Source organism: Mustela nigripes, chromosome 1 (assembly GCF_022355385.1).
Source record: "Mustela nigripes isolate SB6536 chromosome 1, MUSNIG.SB6536, whole genome shotgun sequence".
Lineage (NCBI taxonomy): Eukaryota > Metazoa > Chordata > Mammalia > Carnivora > Mustelidae > Mustela > Mustela nigripes.
The window spans coordinates 26,844,298-26,863,583 of NC_081557.1; the positions used below are offsets into that span (position 1 = coordinate 26,844,298).

The 19,286-nt window shown below is 35.6% G+C and overlaps 1 protein-coding gene across 1 annotated transcript in view; it reads right to left on the bottom strand.

Moving 5' to 3' along the window:
* Positions 1–19,286, bottom strand: part of ANO3 (anoctamin 3) — a 412,105-nt gene that overhangs the window by 267,051 nt on the left and 125,768 nt on the right. Inside the window, exon 2 of the mRNA XM_059406869.1 lies at positions 16,587–16,658. Coding sequence (XP_059262852.1) covers positions 16,587–16,658 — 72 coding nt within the window. The remainder of the gene's footprint in view (positions 1–16,586; positions 16,659–19,286) is intronic.

Sequence of the window (19,286 nt, forward strand, 5' to 3'; positions counted from 1 at the left end):
AAGGGTCTGTCCAACAAGAAGATTTAACAATTTTAAATATCTATGCCCCCAATGTGGGAGCAGCCAACTATATAAACCAATTAATAACAAAATCAGAGACACAGTTTTGATTTCCTAAAAGTTGGTCTGTAAATACTGGCACTTACAGAAGGGCAAAGCTGATCTCGCCTCTGAGAGGAATGCAGCAGCAGATGGAGAGACGTTTCTGTCTTTCCCTCTCAAACTCGAGCATAGAAATATGGATAACTTTCACTTAGCCACTAGAATGGTTTTATTAGATAAGTTATGTTAAATGTCAAGCATATTACACGTGAGTTATCCTCTTGTATTTGAGCTATTGAGGCCTCGAATCATACGATAGTGACATTGGGCCATTTATTTACCTACTAAGTAACAGGTATTGAGAAGACACTATCTACCATGCTAAATGTAATCTTCACAAAAGCCATATAAAGTAGATAGAATATTATTTTAATATAGTAAAAGAAACTGAGGCCTGGGACAACAAAGAATTCTCAAGACCATAAAAACCAACACTTTAGTTGAGAGAGGTGATATCTGACACGCAAAGGGGTGAAGTAACTTGGGGAGGACCAAATCACAGTGGCCCCAAAATAGGGACAGGAGCCAGTTCGGCACCTTCCTCAGTGGCCGCTCTCGTCTTCTTACCTTCTTCTTCCTGCTGCCGGACTCAAACCTCATAGCTCCTCCTGGAAGATGGAGCATTACCGCACAGACACAGAAAGCAACTATGCTTTTCCTGATTTTTGAAGGTTTGTGAGACTAACTTAGTCAGTTGAAGAATTTAATTAAAGGGAGATGGAAAAAAGAAAGATGGAATGATGTCAAGGTTTTCAAAACCCCAAACAGGTTGAGTTACCATCATGCTTTGAGTTCACCTGTAGTGTATAGCACAAGGGCAGGCTGTGAACAGGAAAACATTCCAGTTAAATATGACTGCATAATCACTCTGAAACTAAAAGATTTAAACTACAATTTATTAATATCTCTCATGATATCTCAGAAGTTGGTCAGTCAGCCTGGTGGTTCTGACTAGATTTTTCTTGAGTTTTCTGTGGCTAGGCACTGAGGAGAGAGAAATTTGATTCTACTCTCAGGGAAAGGCATATAGCATAGAATGTGCAGGCTTCTTTAATGAAGGATAATGTTTTTTCCAGAAGGAAGATGTTGAACATTCAGTAAAAGCCCAGGATGCAAACATTGAAGAAATACTTGGTAATGAAAAATTAACTCAGTGTGAGTTTATCTCCAACTGAAGACCCCTTCTTGAATGAAGGATAATGGATTTTCCAAAAGGAAAATGTTGAACATTCAGTAAAAGCTCAGAATGCAAACATTGAAGAAATACTTGGTTATGAAAAGTTAACTCAGTGTGAGTTTATCTCCAACTGAAGATCCAGGAAAAAACCTCAGAGATTATCTCCACAGAGCCTCATTTTACAGCTATTTTACAGAAGGGGGCTTTGAAACCCGAAGCAATAAATGAATATCTGAGGTTTTCTTGGTTATGTTTATTTCATCTTCAGTTAAAATTCTAATATAGCTTGACTTATAGGTCATTCTGACACAGTCCAACTCATTGGATTCTAATAGCACCCAATCTCATGATTCATTAGATCATATAATTAAAGACTAGTTCATGGCAGCAAAGCAAAGCTCAATAAATATCACGTACTATTATAATTATAACTCCTGAGGATCTGATCTTCTTTTACAAACACTTTTAAATCACTATTGGAATCAGAAATATTTTTGAAATATGAGCTTTAATTCAATTTATGATCAGGAGGAACAGTTGAAAGAATTAAAGGCTCATGGTTCTACTCTACACTTCCAGGCATAAGGACATCTTCAATTTCTTAGAACCTCTTCTTTGTGCTGATGTCTTATTTTCTACAACCACAACTCAGCAGGAGGTAAGGATGTATAGGCACTGGAGCTAGGAATGAGTTAAGAATTTGAACCTCATTAGAAATTAATTATTTTTAAAAAGCGATTTTGTATATCTAACACCATGGCACCCTAGCCTATGCAGTGCAACTATGATTAAATTATATTCTCATAAAGTTGATTAGTTTTAATTAGTAATATTTTAGGCTGGACTGACATATTGGCTAGCAGGGAATTCAAAGAATATCTTTGCTTGTTTTAAAATCGTCTTTTAAGGAAGGTTGCTAGAGGAACAGCTTTTGTGAGGGGCCTAGGCAATTTCAAGCACCATCTGCTTTACAGGAAAGGCAATGCAAAGAGAAGGAAAAGCTGTATGTGTATGTGTATGTATTCTGAAAGTGGAGATGGAGGGGTTTGAACAAAGACCTTCCCAAGAAATAAATCTTTCTGTGATCTGATAAGAAATATTTTGAATCTAACATTTCCATTGTAGAAAGTTTAGAAATGAATACTTAATAGCCTCATCAGAGAAGGCTAAACTGACTTTTTTTTTTTTTTTTACTATTTTTGGTTTCAAATTTGTTTCTTCAAATTTTAAAAATGAGAAAATACTTTATATAATGTTCAGTGAAGGAACATGATTATCATATATAATGATCTTAACTATGTTTTGCAATATATTAAAAAAAAAAAAGACTTGAAAGAAACATACCAAAATGTCCAAAATAACTAATTTTGCAAGTAAGGATTAAGGCTGATTTTTTTGGACCTCCATATTTTTTTTGACATGTTCTACACTGAATTTATATTGATTACATACATATATTTTTAAACTCCTTCAGTATCTATCATTCTACCAATCTAATTTTTCTTTTTCAGTCTTGGACCCTGGTTTTCTTTGTTCTGTTTCCTTGCGCAGGTCTCTGCGGCGTTAGCTCTCCCACAGCTCACCACCTGTCTCCTGTCCTTCTTAGGTAATTAATCTATCAGGCCCCATGCTAACTTTTGCCTCCCCGAGAGGTAAGAAACTCTGCTTTTACATCAAGCGGTTTTCTATTCCTTTGAACTCAGATATATGACCATTCAGCTCAGCCAATTGTGAGGTTCCCCATTTTGTGCTCTATCACAGGAACTGAGAGAGTTCTGTCGTTACCTCTTTGCATCTTGAATAAATGACTCAATTGAAACTGGGATTGCCGATTCTGCTTCTCTTTGCCTCAATGGAAACTGAAATAAAGATATTCTCTTTGCAGTCATTCTCTTTCTAGAATCCAGTTATTTAAGGTATTAATGGGCAAAATGAAATAGCCAAGTCACACCGGTAATAGGTTTATTTGCAAAGAGTAAGGAAGGGAGAAGGGGAGAGAGAGCTCTCCCAGAGACATTCTTATAGGGAGACTCTGATCTCCTTGAGAACAGCTAGAGTGTTTCTGTTTCTTCAGAGACCAGTACAGTTCCAGTCACACAAACTCAATGAATACTTACTAGTGAATAAATAAAGAAAGTAATTAATTTAAAATGACTTCAAGAAAAATGCTGCTTTAGTGACCTGAGCAGTTGTCTTCCTTATGCAAAACCAAGAGAAATGATATTAAACCACTTATATATTTTATATATATATATATTTATATTTAATCTATTAACTACTTTCTTGGTTCTAGTCACTATCCATGGTTTATTAAAGGTATAAACAAGCTCTTGAAAAAAACGAGTGCTGTGATAAATGGAAGGGTGGAATACAATTTAACAATTGCTTCCCCAAAGCCTTGGGCTCCTGGGCACACGCGACAGTGTAACAACAGGTTAGTCCTGCTGACAGCCAGGCTAGACACTCAGAGAAGCATTCAGAACTGACGTTCCTAATGGATCTAAGTGAGTAAGAGAAAACACTGGAGGAAAATCAGCAGCTTCTACCTAATCTGAATCTAGCCTGAGGTGGTCTTGTTACACAGTATTCTGAAGAGACAGGGGGGACACAAAACAGTTTAAGAAGACAGCATTAAGAGAAGGCAGATGTGTAGAATAAAGGAGGTAATGACAGAATAAACATTTTCTATTTTACTTCTCTAACTTGAAAACTTTACCATTATTTCAAGTTGTCTATAGAATGGAGTCCATGTTTATCATTCTATCATTCAAGGAGCTCCATGATCTGCTCTCAGCACTTTCTAATCTTGTTTCTAAGACTCTTTATACTCAGTTTTGGTCCTACAATGGTTTTCTTCCTCATAAGCCTCTCTACTTTTGCTGCTGCTGTTTTCTGCACTTGGGATGCTCCTTCTAAAACTCCTAGTCATGTTTTCCCCACCCCTACTCATCCTTTAAGGCCCCAGAGCAATACCAATTCTAAAACGAAGACTTCCTCTTTCCACATCCACCCACTATGAAGCCAATTAGATGTGAATTTAATCTCCTATAATTCCTATAGAATATGACTAACATCATTTCATGGCATTTTTCATCATGTTTGTATTATGCATTAGATATACACTCCTTTGAAAGTTAGCACAAACATTTATTCTGTTTGTCAAAAAAGTCTAATAATAAGACATTCAAAGATAAGTCAAGTGTATTAATTACCTTTCAAAATTTACATGCAAGACTGTGGTTTTATATTGTTCTGTGATTTTACTTATTCTAGGTAGATAATTTCATAAAGATTGGTCCTGTTGTTTTGAAAATCTAGGACTGTAATAGTTGTTGGTTTATTTTCTACATCTGTTCATCTTCATAAGCTCTTAAACTGATACTCTGGTCATATTGACTACTCTACCACATTTGGTGAACTTCCATGCTCTTGAGTCAACTTTTCCATAAATACTCACCTAGAGTTCTAGGTGTGAATGTTGTCTATAGCTAGCATCTACTCTGATAGCTTGATGCTTCTATCAACTGGTATAGGTCTGTGCTGTGTCTGTTGTTGGGGTTATTTGCCAGTTGGAGTGGAAATAAAGTAGCTTCTGCAGTTACCTATTTTCTTTTCAGAGAAAATAAGTGTGTGGTCCCTGGGAAGCTGGACTGACTGGTTGTGAATACACTATGCTCTCTGTTTGAATATAACCAGTCCAGGGGGAGTAAAGAATGTGTCTAATGCCTTGACATTCTTCCAAAGACATTAAAAATGTAATATTAGGAAATCCTTTAGAGATACCTGGGTGGGTCTGTCGGTTAAGTGTTTGCCTTCAGCTCAGGTCATGATCCCAGGGGCCTGGGATGGAGTCTCACATTGGCTCCTTGCTCAGAAGGGAGCCTGCTTTCCACTCTCTCTCTCTGTCTGCTACTCACCCTGCTTGTACCCTCTCTCTCGCTCACTGACAAATAAATAAATAAAATCTTAAAAAAAAGGAAATCCTTTAAAAAGATAGTGTGCATGAAAATTTATTTTCTGATATACTGTTTATTAGTAACAAATTTCAAAAGAATATTTCAGTATGAGATCCATTTTTGCAAAAAAAATATATGCATAGATAGAGCTATAGTAATAAAATTGAAACATATCAAAGTCTACATAAAGAAAATACGAGTGAAGTAATAATTTTTTCTTTCATTTTGCTTACTGATATTTTAACCTTATTTTCCATTTATTCCTAGAGTGACAGTATGTTCTGGGTTGCTTTTTGTTTCAGTGTAATCATTAATAGCTCAAACTTTAAAATGTATCCTGTTTTGGACAGTAAGTCAAACAGTCACTTTAACCAACAAATACATATTACTTACATTAGAAGAATAAGTGTAAAGAAATAAAAAATGATAAAAATGTATTTAGAAATAATCTAGGTAGAAAATGTTGTTATGCCATTTTAATCCAATAGTAGATTTTAAATTGAAAAGGAAAATCAGCACTTGGCCATGGAGGTCCTCTTTTTAACCTGGCAGAGAAATGTGGAAGAGATGGCACTACTTTGGGAGTCTAGAGCTTATAGACTGGTGTATAAAGTTGTATGCTCTCCAGCAGCGTGCAAATCACCTTGCCTTCTTGGTTCAAGGTATCCTATCTGTAAGAAGGCTGATGGATTAGATGCTTCCTAACTTCTCTTCTGTCCCTCATATTCTAGGATTCTTGTCAATTGGAAGAAAATTTCTGCTCTGACTTCAGAAATACAATCCTTTTGGCTGGTTTGACCAGGATTAGTCCTCTTTCCTCTCTGAAGGAAAATAGTGGAAATGGTACAGAAAATCTACAAATATAAACTCTGTGGAAATATGAGTTTGAGTGGGGTCAGAAATTAAACACTAATATGATGAACAGACTGTTTGCCAAAATAAAAGCTATAGGATGGAGAGATTATTGAAGTAATTATTTAATGTGACACCACTGAATTTACTTAAAAAACAAATACTGGCAAATCAATAATCAATGTGCCATTTATAGCCTTTATATTCATTGAATTAAATCTAAGTAATTTATGTTAGCATCACGGAGTAGATGATCACATAATGTTACCTTGAAGAATATACAGTAAATCATACTTTATATCAAATAAAGTTCTTCTTCCTCCCTTCCTATAATTTCTATAATTCCTATAATTAATAAGAAAAAGCTACATATATTTTCAGTACATTTAAGAGATATATACTGGAATCTATTTGCCAAATTCAGCCAGGATATATATTTTTAGTCTTTGCAAGCTTTATACTAGAAGAAGAGTGCATCTTCGTAATTTCTTTAAGAATAGACAGCAAATGGTTATATAACCTCTAAATGTGTGAAGCTCTAAGTATTCCATGTTTGTGGTGTTTTATTGTAAAACTGTCGTTAAACATTAAAAAAAAAACTAGAGCATCATATTTTATACAATAAAAACATTAATTTTCTTACAGTCCCTTGCAGGAAAGTTTGGACCTTAACTCTAGTGATTATATTTTCCAATCTTCAAATTAGGCTTTGTCACCTAGGAATCAGTAAAATATTGACTAAGGAAAACCAAAAAGAGACTGATCATACTCTTTAATATGCAATGCTGGAAGCTAGAATAGCTTCTTCAGGATGATGATATAAATGACTTCATCCCAGAATCACATACCTCTACACAAGATATAATTATTCTCAAGTCTTGAAGAAATTTGAAGATTTGCAATAATTTGAGGAATATATAACTTACATAGTCTGATTAAACACTTATGGGTTCTACTTAAAAAAAAATAACTTAGAAAAAAGACCTCAAGATAAAAGATGAGTAAAATATAATAGTATCAGATCTTGATTTACCTAATTAAATTCAAATGGACAATAACACACTCTCCAGAGATACTTAATATAAGAACTACAAAAAGCTATCAAAAAGAAAACACAAAAAAATCCTAATTATTAATTCAATAAATCCAGGTAGTTGGGAGTGGGAGAAGTAAGAATGTTACGGAAGCCTAAGGAGGGGAGAATTAGAAAAGAAAAGTGGAAGATGAAAATAGCATTAAGATCTTCTTTTATTGGGGAAGGGATCAACAAAAGGCAAAGGAGAAGCATGCATGTTAATAGAAAAAATAATTTGGTTTAACTCATTTAACTATGAGAACAAGGGGGGAAAAGTTATATTTAATGAATAGGAAAAGAATGGTGAGTTGTCCAATGAGAAAACGAATGAAATATATTACACCTTGATCAAACCAGGAAAAATAAAAGGAAAATGTGGACTCAACAATCAACATAAATTATAGGTTCAAAGCAAAAGGGAATGAAAAAGATCAAGTTATTGGCCAATATCCCAAATATGAGCACTCTTTTTTCCCCACAAAAGACAGTGACTTAAACTGGATTAAAATCAAGATATGTACTCCATGAGAAATAAATATTTAATGTTAAGTAATAAAGGGTGGTCATAGTGATTCTAGGTAAATGAAAAAAGAAAGCAAGCAAGTCTAGCCATATTGATGTCAGTCATGATGGAATTTCACATTAGAAGGACTAAAATGTTAAAAAGGTACATTGCCTAAAGATAAAGGTATAATTTATAAATAAGATGTAAGTCATATATTTTATGCACCAAACTTTACAGCCTTTAATTTAAAAAAACAATCAAATTAACAAAACTGTAATGGAAGACAATATATACTTCTCAAAAAATTTAAACAGTATAATGGACCAAATAACAAATAAAGATCTAGATGGACTTACTGCAATCAATGAACTTCATTTAACAGAATTTTATAAGATCATCATACATTATCTTTGTACTTTGCAGACATTCACAAAAATCAATCATGTGCTTTGTTACGTTCCTTTTGTGTCAACTTCACTAAACTACAGCCATGTTCTCCAGAATTGGTTTCCCAATATAGTTCCAGGTTAAAGCTGATCAAAAAGACATTTGTACAAGGATAGTAAACCTACAGGAAAGCAGTAGCCAGTGCACTCTGAAGGTCACTGTGCTTTCAAGCAATGAGAGAATGACACAGGGATAGACAGAGTCTAGCTAGCCCCTTTTTTTCCCAGTACCAGATTCAGCTTCCCCCGCCCCCCCAACTATGGAAATGCCATGCAGAGGCCATAGTCTTTCCACAGGGGGCTCCACCAATGCTCCATGATGGTCCCATTCCAGACTCCCTGACAAACTCTTGATTTCTTTGCCACACCCAAGTGCTTCAGGAAAGCTGGTTAGTGGCTTTTCTCTGATTCCTCAACATTCCTTTTTGGACTATTCTCCCCAAATTCCCATTCCTATAACAAATCCCAATTCCATAATACTTACAGTGTATCTCATTCTGTTTTGCTCATTGAACCCTGATTGATAAAAGGAACAAAAGAAGGAAGAGTAAAGCAAAACGGGGGAAAAAAATAATGCAGAGTATTTACAGACTACATTGTAATATTATAATCTAAAAAAAATCATAAATAAAATGAAAAAAATTTTTCTCTGTTAGTCAGGGAACGATAAGTTAAAATAACAAGGTATATTTTTAGGCACTTCACATTAGCAAAAATGGAAAGGAGCCATAATATCTATTTTTATAGTGGATGTTGGGAAAAGCATTCTTTCATACACTGCTTTGGAATCGTGAAGGATTACAGCTTATTTTAACCAATAATCCATCTCTTAGAAGTCTATTCCATTCAAACAAAGCACCCATAAATAATGACCCGTAAATAATGATCCACATGCTTGTTGCATCATTGGTCTTGGTAGCAAAATACTAGAACAAAACTCATACCCAGCAATATAGTAAATTATGGTTTATCCTACTAAGGCATCTATATGATTAGTTGACAGGAAGAAAATATACAGAAATCTATGTACTGGGCTGTTAACATGGGTAGGTAGGTTAATACAACTGGATGGAAGAAGAGAGGGAGAGAAGGAAGCCTAATAAGGGAAAAAGAAAAACAACTAGACATTCAAAAGCATGTGAATATCCACATGTGTGCATTTATACATGAATATCCACATGAATGCATAAAGTTATGGATATGTATGTGTAAAACAAAATTAAACATTAAGGACATTCTCATAATCTGGCCCAATCTAATTTAATGCACCAGATTTCTCTGGACTTCCCAGGAAACTCTGGGTCAGAATATATTCCTTGATCTGCTTCACAAAAACAGCCCAAAATACTTCTCTTTGTTTCCTCTTTGGGGAACACTCTCCATCTGCTGTTATCTGCTGTTCATCAAGTTCTCCCAGGCCGAGTTGATGTGCCACCTCTTCCTTGAATATACCAACCCACATGAAGTCTCTTCTGAACTTGTTCATCCTTGCTAAATAATTTAGCACTTAATTATATAGGATCATGAATTATTCTGATTCTTTTGTGCCTGTTAGTCATGTCCCTAATGATTAATCCTATTCTCAGGTTTCTATTTCTCTTAACAGATGCATCACCAAATTGTACCTTTAGTGTAATGACTTTTATGTTTAGCATAATGCTTGGTATTTGGTTTCCAAACAGGGAGATGGTTAGAAAAGTATCCAGCCTTGACCTCAGAAGATCTCAGATACAATCTGTGCTCTGTTACTTCCTAAAGAATGTGTCTGAGTGTATTTTGTTTCTCTTAGCTTTAGTTCTGGTATCCATGGTCTCTGACATTTAACATAAAACTTGAAAACATCCTGGATTGTGGAAAGAGTTCCGAGTTTAGGGTCAGCTAATCTGGCTTTGAGTCTGGACACTATAATGGTTTTTATCTCAAATAGCACTTAGCAATGATTGACTTACATCCCTGCATTCATGTGATTTTGGTCTGTCTATAGCTATGACCCTTGTAAGCAGTACTAATGCCACCCCAACTGGCATACTTATGTGTATGAAAGGAGTCATTATTAATGATTACATTGGATGGGGTAACAGTTATAAATAAGGACTGTCTCTGGCAAACCAGAACCTACAGTAACCCCATCTAGAATAAATGCTTGAACCATAGGTCCCTCATTTTTTAGTAGCAGGAGATAGATTTATTCTTTATTCACCCTTTCTGTTCTCACCCTGCCCCTAGTGGAGATGATAGGTCCATAGTAAAACAGAATAGAGAGACAGAATATTGGTGTAACTCATCAGTCACTTGATGAAGGACAGTCCATATTAACAGGGCTAAGTTTTGCTTATCTTGTCCTCTATCAAAATTCTGAAGCTAATGAAGCAGAGATTTGGGGTTTACTAACAAGGGACAAATCTGTCTTCGGGGTCCTTTATTAGCCTTACCTAGTATTTTTTTTTTTTTTAGGGATTTGAAGGCACTGCCAACATTATGAATTGAGAGATTTATATAAATATTTGGATTTGTAACTTGGAAAAATTGAGGACATCTATTAAAACTGAACCTTGGCTATCACTTGTCAAAGGTCAAGTGGGACTGAAAATTCAGTGTCTCCTCTCTAACTCTCTATCTCATCACATTTTTCCTGAAGTTGAAGTTTAGTTCCATTTACCATTCCCTTTGGGATATTGTGGACTGCCTGCTTAACTCATCCACTTTTTCCTACTGAGACCCTTAATGCTTTTTAGACATTCTGAGCTTCAGGTGAACCTTGTTCCAGCAACTTGCAACCAACTCTTTCAGAGTGGTTTTGGGAGCAAAAAAAAAAAAAAAAAAAAAAAGAGCTAGAAAAACTCAGGTTTTGGGAGGGAAAAGAATAAGGACTAAAAAAGAAAAAAGAGTGGACTCTAGCCATTTTTATGGACTGACTATAATGAAATTAGAAATAATATAAAATACAGTTTTTTTACAGACTGATAACTAGATGGACTGCTTATCGTCTGAACACCACAGGCGGGAATGATCATCACAGCTGTTTGTTTTTTTTTCCCTTTTTTTCCTTTTTTTTTTAAATAACATACTTATAAACCTGCCTAGAATTTATAAAAGGGATACAAAGATTACATATAAAATAAAAAAGTAATACTTATTTAACTTATAAAATTATTGGGATTTAAACCAGTAATAAGGGGATATGACTTATAAATAGCTTTACAGTGTTAAATAGTTTGACAGTGATGACAATCAATTATGATGGGTCTGTATTTATGAAGCATGATTTTTGGTTTGGTAGGTTTTTAGAATACCCAAACAAAGTGTTTATTTTTTGCTTCTTATTATATTCATTGAACACCTTTTGTTAAAAATGGAGGAAAAAAAATCATTAGATTGTTACCAATAGGACTTGATTCAGTTTATCACTTATCTAACTTCTTTCTTGTGTTCCCTGATTCCTGAATCCTAGAATCCTAAAGCAAGGAAGAGCCAAAATCTTTGCAGTGGGCCATTGATAGTAACCCTGGCCTCATATTGTTGCTGGGAAGAGTCAACTCACGTAGAGTCTAACACAGACCTTGACACATGGAAAAACTTGATAAATATCAGTTCCTGCTAATATTCTAATGGTCATTTAATTTTATCCCAAAGCCTGTTTTTAGTCATGTGTTTCTTCGTTGACTCATCATTTATCCTTGCTAGTTTCCACTCCACCCTCTTCTGGATCTGCAAAAACTTCTGGTAATTTCCTACCCATATTATTTAGTACAAGAAAGCTGTTTAGAGGCAAAATATTGAGTGATGTTAAGTACTACAGAAAGAATAGCAAACTTTATACCAGAAAAAGGCTGGCTTACTGATTGCTGAGAGGAATCTTAAGGTAACAGATTGATTTTTAGTTATAATCTCAGAAATCTGACTTTGACAGAAGGAAGCAGAACCTTTTTCAAAGGTGGAGTCATGGCAACCAAGTTCTCAGGATATATTAATAATAGCAATACAGCACTGGGAAAATTGAATAACCACATACAGGTTAGGGAAATTAGACCCCTTTCTTCCACCACGTACAAGAATTATCCACTTTAATTAACTTAAAGTGGATTAAAGATGTAAATGGAAGACTCACAAGCATAAAACTACTAGAAGAAAACATAGGGAAAATGTTCCTTGACTTTGGTCTTGACGACAATTTTTTGGATATGACAAAAAAAGTCACAACGAGTGCCAGCAACAATAGTAAAAATAAACAAGGAAGACTAAATTAAACTAAAAAGCTTCTCAAGAGCCAAGAAACAATCAGCAAAAGAAAGGAAACTTACAGAATGGAAGAAAATGTTTCCAAACAATCTGTAAGGGGTTAATATTCAAAATATATAAGGAACTCCCACAAACTCAATAGCAAAAAACCTTATGATTAAAAACCAGATAAAGGACTTGAATAGACTTTTTCTTTTCCTTTTATTTTTTTTTAAGATTTTATTTATTTATTTGACAGAGATCACAAGTAGGCAGAGATGCAGGCAGAAAGAAAGGGGAAAGCAGGCTCCCCGCGGAGCAGAGAGCCCGATACGGGGCTCGATCCCTGGACTCTGAGATCATGACCTGAGCAGAAGGCAGAGGCTTTAACCCACTGAGCCACCCAGGCACCCCTGAATAGACATTTTCTAAAGATGACATACAAATGGCTGAGTGCACGCTCAACATCACTAATTATTAGGGACATGCAAGTTGAAACCACAATGAAATATCACCTCATACCTGTTAGAAAGGCTATTATCAAAAAGACAAGAACTAATAAATGTTGGTTGTAGAGGAAGAGGAACCCTTGTGATCTGCTGGTGGGAATGTAAATGAGCATAGCCACTATGAAATAATATGGAGGTTCCTGGGGACCTAATGTGTAGCATGGTGCTTATACTTAACAACACTGTATTATATTTTTGAAAGTTAAGAGAATAGATCTTAAAAATTATCACAACACACAAAAAGAAGTAATTATATAAAGGGTGGGAGGTGTTAACTAATCTGATTGTGGTAATCATTTCCCAGTGTACACATGTCTTAAATCATTATACCTTAATACATAAATTGCATAATTACATAAATTATATGTCAATATCTCAATAAGCCTGGAATAAATGATACCAATACAATACTAATAAAATTATTCTTAAGCCATGAAAATAATACTGCTTTGGGTACTGACAGTTACGGCATACATTCAGCGTATACATTTCCCAAAATACACACACTGGAAATTGGATTCTAATGCAAAGATTTCTATCAAGCCTAGAATCAAGGCAAAGTAAGTGAGTTATACAGTTTGAAAGGTTAGTAGCACTGAGTGTGAGAGCTCAATGTACCCATCGACATATGGTGCAGGGGGATATCTTGAGCCAGAATAAATTCTTCCATTAAGAGTTCTCTAATAAGCATTGTCAATGCTTGCCTCTCTTTATTCATGTTTGAACCATATACTTTCTGAGTGATCTATCCTCTAACCATGACAATTTAGTTAACTGTATTGCTAATACAGTTAACTAATTTTTAGATTAAAATTATTAATAATTAGATTTTAGATTAAAATCTAAATTAGATTATTTTTTAGATTAAAATTATTAAAACTAATTATTAGTTAAACTAATAGCCTTGTTCTTTCTCTTTATGGCTGGATCTCAAGAAGTTGATTGCGAAGTGTGGTTTGCATTTATCTTCGTTCATCTATTATGCGTCAGTTTATTGCTAACTTTTAACTTTTTAAGGTTTTGGGGCAGTTTGCTATTTTATGTTGATAGATGTTCCTACAGGTCTTCCTCAAATTATGATGATGTTATATCCCAATAAATACATTCTTTTTTAAAAAAAAATTTTATTTTTTATAAACATATAAAATATTTTTATCCCCAGGGGTACAGGTCTGTGAATCGCCAGGTTTACACACTTCACAGCACTCACCAAAGCACATACCCTCCCCAATGTCCATAACCCCACCCCCCTTCTACCAACCCTCCTCCCCCCAGCAACCCTCAGTTTCTTTTGTAAGATTAAGAGTCACTTATGGTTTGTCTCCCTCCCAATCCCATCTTGTTTTATTTATTCTTCTCCTACCTCCTTAAGCCCCCATATTGCATCACTACTTCCTCATATCAGGGAGATTGTATGACAGTTGTCTTTCTCTGCTTGACTTATTTCGCTAAGCATGATACGCTCTAGTTCCATCCACGTTGTCGCAAATGGCAAGATTTCATTTCTTTTGATGGCTGCATAGTATTCCATTGTGTATATATACCACATCTTCTTTATCCATTCATCTGTTGATGGACATCTAGGTTCTTTCCATAGTTTGGCTATTGTGGACATTGCTGCTATAAACATTCTGGTGCACGTGCCCCTTCGCATCACTACACTACCTAAAGGAATCTACACATTTCCTATGTGTAGGAATTCCTATCAAAGTACCTCCATCTTTTTCAAAGAAATGGAACAAATAATCCTAAAATTTATATGGAACCAGAAAAGACCTCGAATAGCCAAAGGAATATTGAAAAAGAAAGCCAAAGTTGGTGGCATCACAATTCCGGACTTCAAGCTCTATTACAAAGCTGTCATCATCAAGACAGTATGGTACTGGCACAAAAACAGACACATAGATCAATGGAACAGAATAGAAAGCCCAGAAATAGACCCTCACCTCTATGGTCAACTAATCTTTGACAAAGCAGGAAAGAATGTCCAATGGAAAAAAAGACAGCCTCTTCAATAAATGGTGTTGGGAAAATTGGACAGCCACATGCAGAAAAATGAAATTGGACCATTTCCTTACACCACACACGAAAATAGACTCCAAATGGATGAAGAACCTCAATGTGAGAAAGGAATCCATCAAAATCCTTGAAGAGAACACAGGCAGCAACCTCTTCGACCTCAGCCACAGCAACATCTTCCTAGGAACATCGCCAAAGGCAAGGGAAGCAAGGGCAAAAATAAACTATTGGGACTTTATCAAGATCAAAAGCTTTTGCACAGCAAAGGAAACAGTTAACAAAATCAAAAGACAACTGACAGAATGGGAGAAGATATTTGCAAACGACATATCAGATACAGGACTGGTGTCCAAAATCTATAAAGAACTTAGCAAACTCAACACCCAAAGAACAAATAATCCAATCAAGAAATGGGCAGAGGACATAAACAGACATTTCTGTAAGGAAGACATCCAGATGGCCAACAGACACATGAAAAAGTGCTCCATATCACTCGGCATCAGGGAAATACAAATCAAAACCACAATGAGATATCACCTCACACCAGTCAGAATGGCTAAAATTAACAAGTCAGGAAATGACAGATGCTGGTGAGGATGTGGAGAAAGGGGAACCCTCCAATAAACACATTCTAATTTGAAAATATCATCAGTCAACAATGCATGTAGTACACCTAACCTACAAAACTTCATAGCTTAGTCTAGCTTCTTGTAAATGTGCTCAGAACACTTACAGTTGGGCAAAGTCATTTAACACAAAGCCTATTTTATAATAAAGCTTTAGTGATCTCACGTAATTTATACTCTGAATACTCTACTGAAAGTGAAAAACAGAATGATGATATAGGTGCAGGATGAGTCTAAGTATATCAGTTCTTTGCCCTCATGACTGTGTGTCTGGAAGCTGTGGCTGCTGCTGCCCAGAATCATAGGCATGCATATCACTAGCTGAGAAACGATCAAAATTCAAAGTACAGTTTCTCCTGAATGTTTATCACTTTTGCACAATTATGAAGCAGAACAGCTGTAAGTTAAACCATCATAAGTTAGATATTGCCTATATATATAAATTATATACAATATAGACTCTATATAATCCACATTAAATATCTTACATCAGAAGTTATAAGTAAGCATATATCAAATGGTTTGGCAGTGGCCTTGAGCTGATTAATTTATTAATACTTGCCAAGCTACTAATTTATAATGTGAACATTTTTTTCAAATATTTATTTATTTATTTTTAGGAGAGAAAGAGAGAGAGGTGGGGGAGGTATAGATGGAGAGAATCTTCAAGCAGGCCTCCTGCTGAGTGCAGAGCAGGACAGGACTTGGGGCTTGATCTCAAGACCCATGAGATCATGACCTGAGCTGAAACCAAGAAACTGACACTTCACTGACTGAGCCGCCCAGACACATGACTCTTAAATTCATTTCTTAAGAACAAGTGGTACAAAGGTTTTTGTATGTTATATCTTGCATAAGACATTTACAAGTAAATGTAATTTCACTAGAAGCTTGGGATAAAACTAAGTAAATTACAGATATGAATGTGCTTTGCAAACTGCATGGTAAGTTAAAGTGTCACATGAATAATTAATAACATGAATGTGATAATACGAATCAGTGTTAAATTTTCACTCCCGACAAAGACTCTGCAGTTGCTACTCCATTATACTGAAGAGCGAAGTTGGTGGGAGCACCTGAAAATCTACCCTCATAACTCACCTTTATGTTTGCCTTTGGCAGCCCACACACTCTTCTCCAGCTCACAATGAGATGAGCACAACTCTTGTAAGCCTGTAAGAGGGAACAAAAGAACAAGAAACATTTTGCTTAGAAACTCAGTAGACCAGAAGGAGAATAGGAAATTATCATGAAAAAAGAGCTTTTCATGTTGACTATTTCTGCTGTAAAACTGCTATCTGGTATAGGTCAAATTAGTTATAAAGAAGTGTGTAGGAAGATACAACTTTTTAGTAAATTGCATTAGAAACTAAGCAGGTGGGTAGGTCTATGTACTGTTATGCAAGCTGATTTAGCTGTCAGTGTTGAAAAAGCTTAGAATGGCTAGATTTTCCAATTACTTTTTCCCTGGGTGAGTAATACCCTCTTTTAATATTGTGCCCTCCCAAACTCAAAAGCCGTACCTTTCTCTTTGTTCATTCCCTGCTTTTCTGTGCAACCAGACTAAATCACCAGAATTCCCTGACCATAACCTCTACTTCTTTGCCTCTGGAATTTTGGTCAACCTTTTCTATGTGCCTAACATGCCTTTCCTACCCACAGGATCAATGGGAAGTCTGCTCTGCTTTTGAAAGAAGACTCAGCTCCAATGGTACTTTGACAGGCACTGCTCTCTTCTAAGTGACATGTCCATTTAGAAATAATCTCCCTTTAAATAAGCCTTCCTCCAGAAATGCTTCTAAGCCTCAAAAGACACCTATTGAATATAGTGGATAGTATATACTCAGAAATAGGAATTAATAATTACTACCTTGGAATATTGTTGTAAACTTTCAAGTTTGTGTATGTACAGTAGCATTTGTAATGTTAAATTCTTAATTAATTGTAGTAATTCCTTCATCTTTATCTGTATGCCTCCCTCATTAGACAATTGATTCCTTAAACGTAGAATTCATTTGAATTCATTTCTGTGTCCCTCACCCCATTCCCAATTAACTAGTGTTTGGCACAGGACCTTGTAATTAGTAAGCTTTTTTGTTTTTCCAATAAAAATTGCCTAAGCTTATTCAATTAATATGTAGGAGTGATGTAATTTATAATGTAATTTTGTCCTGTTTCTGGTATAGAGCTTCTAAAACCCTTGGAGTTTCCTAAGTGATGAGAGCATAGAAATATCTTTTGTTATGTTAATGAGATGACTTTTGGAAAGCACATAAGGAGGAGGGGCTGCTAGCCAGGACAGCCAACCAGGTGATTAGACTTGGAACTTCCAGTCCTACCCCCTGACCTCTGGGGAGGAGAGAGGCTACAGACAGAATTCAACCACTAATGGCCAGTGATTTCATCAACCTTGCCTATGTAACGAAGCCTCCATAAAATCCCAAAAAGATGGAGATCAGAGCACTTCAGGGTTAGAGAATACTTGGAGATTTGGTGAGAGCAGCCCACCTGAGAGAACATGGAAGCTTTGTTCTCCTTTTCACATCCAATGCCCTATGCACCTCTTCCATCTGTCTGTTCCTGAGATAACTTTTTTTTTTTTAAATAGAAGCTTTTTATTCTTTTTTTTTTAAGAAGCAGTCATTATTTTATTTGTAAATTTTATCATTACTAAAAATTCCAAGACAATATATTGAAGTACAACATAGTTAATGAAAGAGATTTATATAATGGACGGAAAAATAATACACTATGAAAATCTATATCATTTCTACACACACAAAATAAATGAAATGATCATGTAAAGGATGACTTAATATCAGAAATTTCAAATTCCAAACTTCACACCCTTGAGCTCAGAGAATAGAACAAAATTATTAGTTGCTATAAGAAAAAAAGAACACAGTTTCATAAGGGATTTGAAAGTGAGAGAAAGAAAAAGAAGAGGCATGATAGAAAAGAGAGGAAAAACTTGATAAAAAAAGACACATTTCAGGGCACTTGGGCACTCTGTTAAGCATCTGCCTTCTGCTCAGGTCATGATCCCAGGGTCCCGGGATTGAGCCCTGCATCAGGCTCTCCGCTCAGTGAGAAGTCTACCTCTCCATCTCCCTCTGCCTCCTCTCTCCCACTCAAGCCTGCTCTTTCTCCCAAATATATAAGTAAACTCTTAAAATTTAAAAAAAAAAAGAGGCATTTCAGTCAACTGTTGAACTGGGCCCCCTACCTCCTGTCACCACCACCAAAAATAAATAAATAAATAAATAAATAAATAAATAATAAAAGTACAAATAATCAATTTCTTTGCAAATATGGTAAAGGTCTTTAAATGATTCTAAAATGAGGTTTGTCTTTTTTTTTAATTTTTAATTTTTTATTTTTTATAAACATATAATATATTTTTATCCCCAGGGGTATAGGTCTGTGAGTAGCAAGGTTTACACACTTCACAGCACTCACCAAAGCACATACCCTCCCCAATGTCCATAACCCCCCCCCCCCCCCCCCCACCCCCCCCCCCCCCCGCACCCCTCAGTTTCTTTTGTGAGATTAAGAGTCACTTATGGTTTGTCTCCCTCCTAATCCCATCTTGTTTCATTTATTCTTCTCCTACCCCCTTAAGCCCCCATGTTGCAGCACCACTTCCTCATATCGGGGAGATCATAGGTAGTTGTCTTTCTCTGCTTGACTTATTTCGCTAAGCATGATACGCTCTAATTCCATCCACATTGTCGCAATGGCAAGATTTCATTTCTTTTGATGGATGCATAGCATTCCATTGTGTATATATGCCACATCTTC